Source organism: Boleophthalmus pectinirostris, unplaced genomic scaffold, assembly GCF_026225935.1.
Source record: "Boleophthalmus pectinirostris isolate CB_2022bp ecotype Guang Dong unplaced genomic scaffold, ASM2622593v1 HiC_scaffold_5, whole genome shotgun sequence".
Classification (NCBI taxonomy): Eukaryota; Metazoa; Chordata; class Actinopteri; order Gobiiformes; family Gobiidae; genus Boleophthalmus; species Boleophthalmus pectinirostris.
The window spans coordinates 20,913,462-20,924,087 of record NW_026571404.1 but is presented as its reverse complement, the minus strand read 5'-3'; the positions used below and the strand labels follow the sequence as shown (position 1 = coordinate 20,924,087).

Below are 10,626 nucleotides of genomic sequence, written 5' to 3'. Positions count from 1 at the left end.
TATCTATATCTATATCTATATCTCTCTCTCTCTCTCTATATATATATATATATGTATATATATATATATATATATATATATATATATATATATATATATATATATATATATATATATATATATATATATATATATATATATATATACACACATATATAGATAGAAAGATATAGATATATATAGATATATAGATATAGATATAGATATATCATTGTTGTTCTCGTCTAATCATATACATTTCAAATGCAGTGTGCTTGTTTTTATCACTGACCTGATGTAGACTAGTTCTCCTGCTACTGTAGTGTAGCATCAATTAAAATCCCCAGAGAGTCTGAATATTACAAAGCCATTGAAACATAATTGCAATGTTAAATGCCATAGTTTAATCCCATAATAAAATGAATAATGACTTTTAAATACAGCATAATGCTTTTCGAGAATAGGGGACTAAGATTTAACAAGTAAGTAATCAGACTCAGTTGCACTTTTTATTGGTTTCGTTTTTTGCATTATCATTGTCAATGATATTCATGATAGCCTATTTAATACAAGATTTGATGTGTCACGGTTACTCATATAAACATTTGTGTTGATAGATTGTAAGTTTATATGAGGTAAGTCCAATGACTCAGCAAACCAAAACAAAAGATCCAGAAACCCTTTTACTTAATACGAGTTCATGCAAATAACTCACATATCAACACTGTTCGTTGTGCAACCATTTTTTGTAGAATATTATTATAGATGTTGGTAGGTCCTCCAAATTTAGTTCTTTTTCAAATAAGTTAATTTAATGAGTTGATTTTAGCAATTTTCTTTTTTTTTTTTTGGCATAATCTGACATTTCTGAACTGATCATACCTGTACTACAATCTATGACTGTCACATACAACCTCAACTGACACTTTGTTTTGCGTTACTTTGCTTACACTTTGTAAATAAAACACACACAACAGAGAGATACAATTCATTTCTTTAATTTAAAAACAAACATTAGACATAAGCATGTTCACATGCTCAGGCAGCAAACATAATTAAGGTACATCAGTATTTTTTATTTTTATTTTTTACAAAATTCCTGTCATGTATATATCAGTTGTCATTGTACCAATATTTTAAATAACACTTTTCTTCTTGCAGCTCATGTTTTTGACAAACACATTACTCTTTACTGTGCAGCAATACCTGCAGTACTACACTATATCTGAGCAGTACTAGGTTTAGAGACACTGCTTCCATTGGTAACTTTCAGGAAGCACCCTCCTGGCAGGTGGTTCAAACCTTTGAAACACCTTCAGCCTTTTCCAGTTCAAGTATCAAAGACTCACAGTAGCTATTAGCACAATACACTGGGCTGTTTTCATACACCTGTATGTAAATGGATGAATGAATGAATGTTGATACAGTAGTAAATGTGTTGTACAATTGGACCCAAATCCCTTGTTAAAAGTGAGAAAATATGATGCTATGATGTTTATATATTTGTCTATAAATAAAGATTTTGTCTTTAACACAGACGCCTGAAACATTGTAATTGTAGTAAATATAATGGGTCATAAGGCACTCAAACAGAATTTCACTTGGACAGCCTTTATATACTAACTGGTGCAGAGCACACTGAACTGGCTCTGGACTCTCGTGTTTTCCTTGTGGGGATTGTAACAACACAGCACGAAATGCCAACAGTCGCCTCTGGCAGCTCGTCATCTTCAGTCCATTCATTTAGATCTGGGTTGTAAACCTGAATGCATTTCTTGTACTTCTTCTCACCCTCATTCCAGCCTCCGAGTAGATAGACCTTGTTGTTCAAGATGGAGATGCCGGCTGTGCTTACTCCTGTGTGCAGGGGTGCAGCGTAGCTCCACTGACCACTGTGAGGGTTGTAAGACTCCACAGCCAGAACATCCACCCTCTCCCCACGCCCTCCCAGCTGACTGCCCCCAATCACATATGCGCGATCTCCCACTGTGGCAGCGCAGTGCCACCCTCGTGGGGTGCTCAGACTGCTTTTATCCTGCCAGCTGTCGGTGGATGGGTCGTAGCAGCACACTGCTCTTGAGTAGGCATTGTTGATGTAACCTCCAGACACCAGAATCTTCCCATCAATAACAGAGCTGGCATGACAGCAGCGTGGCACCTCCATGGGTGCCTTCATCTGCCACTGGTTTGAGGAAGGCACATAGCACTCCACCGAGGCCTGAACACCATCAGCATTGCGCCCACCCACAGCAAACAGCAGGCCATTGAAAGTGTTGAGGCTGAAGTGAGTACGTCTCTGGATCATGTTGTTCAGATGAATCCAAGTGTTGAAGCGTGGATCATACCTACAAAACACAATTTAGACATTCTGTAACAAAGCAATACAAATACTGTGATGACTTTGTTTTTCACATTAAGTTCTTACCTGCAGAAGTTGCTAACAGCATGCTTAGCTTGGTTCCTTGCATCATTCTGGTCCTCTCCGCCAGCTACATACAGGAACCCATCCAGCACTGCTACACACTGATTAAAGCTCTTGGCTGGCAGTTCTGTGAGTTTATTCCACACATTATCATCGTCCCGGTAGAGCACATCTTTGCTGAGAGATTTCTCTGTAAGAGCTGGGCGACCGCCCACAGTTAAAATGACCTTGACCCCTCCTCTCACTTTGGTTCTGCGTGACTGGAGGATGTTCTGTTGGTATGGCAGCAGGTGATAATTCATGGCATCCACTAGGAGGCGGTGGCACTCGGGATCCTGCATCATCCTGGGCACGTTCTGGACATGGTTCACCAGGTCTTGAGCCGAAATTGTGCCAAAGCGAATGTGAGTCAGCAGATCAGCAGCGTACTTTAGCCTCTTCTCATCAAAGTCCAACCACTTCATTGCAATCTGGAAAGCTGTAACCTCAGATGGGAGCTGTAAAGAGTCGTCAGACAGGAAGTCACTGATCTGCTCGTAAGTTAGCTTCAGGAACTGCTCCATCTCTGAGAACTCAATAAAGTTCTCCCTCATGAATTTCTGAGCGGCTTCCTTCGTTTCTTTGAGCTCGTATGCATCAGCTATATTTGCCACGTACATACAATTTTCCACACTCAACTCTTGCATCAGAAAATCACTGCACATCTTCACAAGGGTGCCGATTTGCAACAGTCTGGCCGCAGCAATCGTGCTACCGATGCCGTAGAGTGACAATGTGAGTTTCCCGGAGTATGCATATGTGATGGCTGTGGCCAGACCAACGGGGGAGAGCTCATTCAGGTCAATCTTCTGAAGAGATGAATCCTTCTTCAGTATGTTACGAATGTACTCACTGCAAGATGCCATGACAACCTTGTGCACGTCGAAGGATTTGGACTTGGTGGCAACGGTCAGATCACACAGAAAGCTCTCATGCCTCATGTTGCTTAGTCCCTCCAGCAGGTTGGGTGCATACACTGAGTCAGTGACTTCAGTGGAGATGCAGCTGAAGCCATTGCCCCCCTCCAGCAGAGTGTTGAGCCCATTGATCTTGTTAATGGGACTGTCCTCCACCATTATGGTCATCTCATTGATGTCTCCCTTGTTCTTCTTGGCTGCTTTGCTCTTTTTGGGTGCCATGGCTGCTGCAGAGGAACACAGTAGACTTATTAACACTGTTTAGTCATCATGTTATCTTTTAAACATGCTTACATACTGTATGTTAGTTACAAGGTCTATCACGATAAATACTATGTCAACTTATTTTGAAAATGAAAGCTGGAACAATATATTTTGGGGCAAATATTTATTATGTGTACAATTTCTTCCCAAAAGAGTTTTTTGCCATTTTTATGTAAGAGAATTCAAATTTGAGCTGTAGAGGCTCAAATAAATAATTTCTATGGCTAATTATTGGTTCATTCTATTATTTATTTGTTGCAGCTCAGGGGTTTTAATAATACAGTATTTTTAAAAATGGTTTACTAGGATTATTCTGCATTATTGTTTTGTGTCAGTGGCATAAAGTATTTTCAATATTAGTTTTTATCTAAATATTGCTCTTTAGCAATATATCATGCCTCAAAAATTGTTATTGTGACGGGCCTATTAGTTACTCAAAAAATAAGATGCAATTGCATTTCAAATGTGATCTTTAATTCTTTATGTGTTTCGCTTAAAAGGGTTATGGGGAACTCTGATAAGTCTAACATGAGGCTGGCCTGAACAACAAGCAGTGCTGGCTACCTATTCCAATTTATCGCCTTTAGTATAATGGGCTAATCTTGCAATATGAGACAGGTACACCCTGGACATTGGCCTGCTTCACAGTTGATACACACATGGCAAACTTCCTTCACTCTTACATTCATTCAGGACTGGTACTAAACATAGGTGGTAACAACAAGTTACAACAACAACAAGCAACATCAGTGCTGTTTCCAGGTAAATTAAGACTATGTTTAAAAATACATGTATAATGGAAGGCTATAAAAAAAGAAGTCGAATTCATAATGTAATATAAAATTAATGATTTTGCATTTTGGAGGGGATGCCTGAAGTAGCATGAACAAATTGAAGCAAATTAAAGGAAAATGACCCAAACCATGCAAGCATCTCACAGAGAAATGAAACCTTTGTATTATGCCACAGTTTGCCTCATGTCAATAAACAGATTTTAAATGAAGCAGTATTCTTCAAACACATATTCAAGTTAGTCTGAGATGTTGAGACACCAGTAGGAACAGCTCCCCAAATGTGTGCTACCAGGTGATGCTAAAGCTACTGAGTCCGTCATCAGACCCCTCAATGCATCTGTCACTATTTATCAGCAGTATGTCCAAGAATAGCAGCTCTGGGTCGCTGGCCACTAGTGTTCCTTTTATAGACTGAGGCTTGAGCAACAGGCCTCATGTCTACAGACAAATGAATTCGTGAATAAACTCTACCCTGTTTACTCAGTAAGTTAAAGTTGTCTTATTTTAGTCTGTCAGTTTCACAAATGTGACACATTTGCATAAATTCCACTGGTCCTCACACAGACCCAACAGAATAGTCACAATGAAATACAATAACAAAAGCACTGACAGCTTTTACAAAGTCACACAATGACTTTACATTTCACAGTAGCCTGGAATCCTACGCAAACTGCAAGATTACAGGATTACCAAATACAAGGACAGCTGCGCTTACCTGAGGAATGGTGTTGAGGCTGGAGAAGAGGGGACTTGTGCCTCCAGTTACTGGAGCAGGAGAGAGAGCAGCAGTCCCTGTGTGAAGACACACATGCGCTTAACTCCTCCTCTGAGGGTGTCAGTGCCAATCAACTACTGTTCTGTGCATGGGGCAGGGGCTTCACTCCTCCAACAAATGGTGCACCACAATAGCATCTACACTTCATGTCAACAGAGCGTGTGAAATCCTAGCAAATAACAAGAAGATTTCTCTTTAACTCATCACTCTGGCCCAAGTCTCTTACCAATAAGAGAAACTTGAATTTAAACTATTTATAAACTATTTATAAACATAAACAATCTCAGGTTGATCTTTGTAGGCTACAATCAGTGGACCATTTACGTCTTTAATATGCAACCACTGAATAGGCCTATATTTGCTTTGCATTTTTGAATGGTGTGTTGCACTGCAGGCCTTTGCATTACAGGCGGATACTGTTGTTTTTTCTCAGTTTGAGAAGCAGAAAGAGAATTATAAATTGGCCCTCTTTCTTATAGTGTAGGCGTAAGTAAGTGCCATTCAAGTATTAAAGTTGTCATTTTCATTCATCCCTGTAGCCACGCCCCCGCTGTGTGCCACGGGCCATCACCGCACACGCGGCCAGCTGTGCGTGTAGGCACGTGAACCGTCGTGATGGCCGGCAGCTCTGATGTCGTGAACAAAATAATACGCTACAAACTTCAGCTAACAAACACAGACGAGGCTGCTAAGGTACCGACTTTTCCTTTAAAACCCAGCAGCCATAAACCAGCACAGCTGAGCGCAAGCTGTGAGACAGGGCCATTTGTTAGGGAAGAACAACAACAACACAGTAGGAAGGAGACCTTCTGAAGTTGTTCTTTATTTAAAATGTAGTTTAAAAATAGCCTATTATGAAACAGTTTACAAGGTCTTAATTGCAAAAAATAAAAAATAAATAATAATAATAATAGAAATTACAGTAAAATAAACAAAAATAATTAAAATATTTCATAGTTATCTGAACTTTCAAAAACCCCGTGGATTTCCTATGGCCCTTTAGTGACAGTGATAACACCTTCGAGTGCACTTTAGTGCCTGACATGTGCTTTCTGCCCCCTCAGAACACCTTAGCTACTGTGCTTTAAAAAGGGGAGGGCCTTTACGGCTAAATTTGTCGAGTCCGACAGGCGAGACCTCAGCTGTGACAGGCGCGCTTCGCGGGGCATTGGAAACTCTGTGTGAAATGTACGATTCTCACTTATCATGCTACTTTAAAGTTCACATCTAGTTGCAGGTGAAATATGCAAATGTGCAAGATTGTATGGTTATGAAACATCATTGAATAAAGGTGACCTCCACAGTGGCCTTGTCCATTTATAGTTGTCAGTAAAAGGAGTGGTGGGTGTGAGGTTCCCATACATAGAACTGCAATGAATGCACCATCAGCAACTGTGGAGGTCCCAGGGTTTCCATATTCGGCATGTTATGTTTTATTAATTACAATTCGAAAATGTTTTTATATATGCAGCCTGTATAAATATTATATTTATGCATGATTATTTTTCAGATTCTAAAAACTTTGAAGAAACTCAAAGGTCTAGAAGTAACATTGGATGTTCTTGCAGTGAGTCTCAATAAGTTTTTCGAGGCTGTCAACTCCGTATGAAAACTAACCAATTGTAATCAATGTATATGTCCATTATGAACCAAATTATCTCTCCCATTCAAATCAGGAAACTGGAATTGGAAAGACTGTTAACTCTTTGCGCAGACATGAACTCGCTGGGGACTTGGCCAAATCACTTGTGAAAGACTGGAAGAAACTGGTGCCAAAAGGATCCAAAAGGTGTGCACAACCATTTTATTATTGCTCAGAAATGTAAATGTGAATCTTGTTGACCTGTCTCTCTCTGCAGTCCCTCAATAGATGACAAAACAACAGGTGAATTATCATGCACAGTCAAATCAGACAAAGAGAAAGCAGACACGGATGACTTTAACAATAACTGTCTGACTGATGAAAGGGAAGAAGATAAGCCTGTAAACAAAAAGATCAATAAGGTTAATTTTGATACAAGCAAAGATTATAGAGACACAAATGAGCAGAAAAAGCACTGGACATCTACAAATGAATTTTTAAGCAAAACCAAATTAATCAAGAAGGAAAAAATATATATCGGTGATGAATCATGTGATGAAACCACACTCAAAAGTAGCACATCAGAGAATATTTTAGGTAAAGGAAAATCAAAGTCTCACAAGAGAAAAAAATACAATTGTTTTTCTGATGAAGAGAGTGACTTTTCAGGCAGAGACTCTGACAAACAAACACTGAAGAAGACAAAATCCAAAGATCAAAGAATTTCTCCCGAACCAAGTCGTAAAAAGCCTAAAGATGAGCAGGCCCCGGTCAGGCATTCAGAGGCCCAAAACAGGAGAAGAAAGAAACATGACAATCACAAATGTAAAGAGAAAAGTCCAGTCACTAAAGACAAAAAGTCAAAACACAGAGAGAAGGTTACCAACAATGACGCTGAAGAGCCAACTATGTCATTTGAATCCTACTTAAATTATGATGAAAATGTGTCCAAGAAGAAAGAACGCCCCAAACCTAAGAAACTTCCTCCCAAATTCAAACCAGTGTTTAAAAAAGAACCAGAAAAAGTTGTAAACAATAAGCCAGAGGAGCCAATGAAGGAGCTAATGAAAGAACCAATGAAGAATTCTCCAGTGCCAATATGTCCGGACTCTCCGATAAAGGTACACTTGTACTTTATTATGTATAATATTAAAATTAGTTTGTTTAATTTTTTTTGTTTTGTTTTATGAATCTTACAACCTTTGTACTGAAAGCAAATGTTTTCTCTATGTAATGTGTACTCTAATTTTCTTAGCATCCCTGTTCCGAAACTCATTTGTTTAATATTGTTGTAATGTTATTTTGACATGATTGTTTTTTAATCTTCTGTTTTTATCAATTCATATTTGCTTGTTAGATCTCTTCAGAGTCTGTATTGAAAATTCCAGAGAGCCCTCCTTTAGAGTCATGGTTTCCTGAAGTAGAAACTAAAAGAAAAGGTAGATTTTTTAAATAACCTTTAACAGCCACTGCCAGTGGTAGTAGATGATACTTATTAAATTTTTTTAAGCAGAGAAAGAAGACGATTCATGTGACATTTTGGAAGAATCTGCCATTTTTACTGGTCAGCGACTTAACAAGAAAATGCAAGTCTACTCTGGTGCAAAGACCATTTTCCTTCCAGCCATGATGAGCCTTTACCAGCAGTGTATCCGCACACTTCAGAACAATATAAACTGTGAGTGTAGGCCCTCTGTTTAATTATGTCATATACTATGTGTTTACTTAAGGTAATCTATTACTGTGTATTTTTTGCCTAGTGCTGTATGAAACTGGAGGAGTCCCTTTTGAGATCCTAGAGCCTGTGCTGGAGAGGTGTACACCAGAGCAGCTCCTCCGCATTGAAGAATACAACCCAGTGAGACAATACAGTCACTCAAATCCATTGTTGAGTTTCAGATCACATCACAACATTCTACAGGCCAATAATATTTAAAACAGATGAGGGGGGCTATAATGAATTATGTTAAAATACAGAGCTGTTGTAATGTAGCTAGTTCCTGTGTCTAGTCACTAATACAAATGATCAGGTTCAATATTTGTGATTTTATTTTATTGGAAAATACAACATACGTCATTACATCCTAGAATCTGAAAACCTTCAATTTACACTGTTTTTTTATACACCTACACTGGTGGTACTACTGATAACCTGGGGCAGACTGGCATAGAAGTGTCATTCTGCACCCACAGCCTTCAGACATGCTGTTGTATTGTGCTCTTCTGCAGATTTATATTGGAGAAACGGATCATCTGTGGGGAAAGCACTGTCAGAGGGACTTTAAAGATGCCAGACTCCTGGAGTATGAGTCCTGGAAAGAGATGTACCTTCGACTGTCTGAGGAGAGGGAGAGGAAGTTTAAAATGCTTACAAAAACCATTTCATCAGCACAGTCCACCAAACCTAAAGGTCTGTAGTCACATTGTATTTACTGACAACTTCATCTTTTAATTTATGGCTAACCAAAAAAAAGTTTGTTTTTTTTCCCAACAAAAACAGAAAATTACAAAAAGAAAACCAATGAGGTACACGTCAACAATATGCACATAAAACATTTACAAATTAAGACTTTAAAACAACTGAAGACTCATACAAATTAAAATGGTCTCACTGTTTCGCTCTATCCCTCTCATTCACCCATTCACCATTTAAAATGCATGAATTATGACAAATATTTTGAGATTGAGAAATTCTGAAACCTACTTTAATAACAAATGTATCCTAATGTTCAGTGTGATGTTTTTTAGGTCGGCAGGTGAAGATGGCATTTATTCATAGTGTTGCCAAGCCACCAAGAGATGTGCGAATTAAGCAGGAAATCCATGGAACTGCAGTTCAGCAGCCTCTGCTCAAGTGCAGGTGAGCTCCAGAGACAAACGCAAACCTCTAGAGTGCTGAGACTGTGTTTATTGGCCTTATATTTAATGAAAAGGCTTCACATATTTCTTGCAGTTATAGGGGAATAAGGGCTTTCAACTACAATCATGTGCAATTCTGTCATTCTACACTAGCCGTCTGTTACAATATATGCCTAAAATCATGTTGTTCAGTCAGTCGTGGTGCATTTGAAAATGTAAATGCTTTTGTACTGAAGTGTGAAAGTTCCAGACAACAAACCCAGACAGACCCCCAAAGAGACCACCAGGCCCAGCAGCACCACCTCTGCTACTCCAAATTTACAAGATCCTCGAAAAAAGACCAGTGGGTTCAGTCAGTAGCAGTTTTTTAAATTACTTTTTGTTCCTAATAACATGTGATCTTTTTTGCAGAAGTTGCTCCGATGATGGCCAAATCCCTAAAAGCCTTTAAGAAACAGTTTGGTCGCAGATAAAGGCTCTTCTATTTAGTCTTAAGGTTATGGGATACTTTCACCTTTATCACTTATTTATTTTGGACAGTAGAACAAATGTACACATGGTTGTATTCACCAATAAACAGACAAAGTGCACCTTTAATGTCTCCTGTGTTCAATTGTATAGTGTATATTTGTAGGGTGTGGCGCCCTCCAGTGGATATTGCAACTACGTGCAATGTTTAATTTTGTATCTAAATCTTCAACCTCAACAAGGAACAAATGACCGAACAAATTGACTTGCTATTGATGGTAACACTTATTAAAAACACCAGGGACTACTAAAATCTTTAAATATATTTTAATAGTAATTTGATTTGAGACATGGAACATTAAAACTTTGAGGACATTCTTATTACTTTATAGAGGACGCTGGTGTTTACGGGAATGAAAAAAGTCTACTTAAAGTACATTATAGCCAAACTGGAAGGCCTATTCTTTTAATAGGTTGCCATATTTTGAACGATATTGAAAGACGACTAGGCTAACCTCTTGGACAAT

At 38.5% G+C, this 10,626-nt stretch overlaps 2 protein-coding genes across 6 annotated transcripts; one reads left to right on the top strand and one right to left on the bottom strand.

The window, feature by feature from the left end:
- Positions 1 to 961: 961 nt before the first annotated feature.
- On the bottom strand, positions 962 to 5,254 carry klhl31 (kelch-like family member 31). Of its 2 annotated transcripts, none has more exons than XM_055163050.1 (3): positions 5,131 to 5,254; positions 2,405 to 3,584; positions 962 to 2,324 (listed from the first exon to the last, which is right to left on the bottom strand). In XM_055163050.1, the coding sequence occupies exons 2-3, from the start codon at positions 3,577 to 3,579 to the stop codon at positions 1,592 to 1,594; spliced, it is 1,908 nt and encodes a 635-aa protein (XP_055019025.1). In that variant the 5' UTR covers positions 3,580 to 3,584; positions 5,131 to 5,254; the 3' UTR covers positions 962 to 1,591. The 2 variants fall into 2 exon arrangements, with proteins under 2 accessions (XP_055019025.1, XP_020777106.1); XM_020921447.2 differs by having other exon boundaries at positions 2,405 to 3,581; positions 5,131 to 5,244.
- Positions 5,255 to 5,730: 476 nt separating this feature from the next.
- eloal (elongin A, like) lies at positions 5,731 to 10,221 on the top strand. Of its 4 annotated transcripts, XM_055163053.1 has the most exons (12): positions 5,731 to 5,883; positions 6,701 to 6,757; positions 6,867 to 6,979; positions 7,050 to 7,369; positions 7,442 to 7,893; positions 8,130 to 8,211; positions 8,283 to 8,450; positions 8,533 to 8,630; positions 9,002 to 9,182; positions 9,521 to 9,632; positions 9,868 to 9,974; positions 10,043 to 10,221. In XM_055163053.1, exons 1-12 carry the CDS (start codon positions 5,806 to 5,808, stop codon positions 10,102 to 10,104), a joined length of 1,830 nt encoding a protein of 609 aa, XP_055019028.1. In that variant the 5' UTR covers positions 5,731 to 5,805; the 3' UTR covers positions 10,105 to 10,221. The 4 variants fall into 4 exon arrangements, with proteins under 4 accessions (XP_055019028.1, XP_055019027.1, XP_020776770.1 ...); XM_055163052.1 differs by having other exon boundaries at positions 7,050 to 7,893; positions 9,882 to 9,974; XM_020921111.2 differs by having other exon boundaries at positions 5,732 to 5,883; positions 7,050 to 7,893; positions 8,286 to 8,450.
- Positions 10,222 to 10,626: the final 405 nt, after the last annotated feature.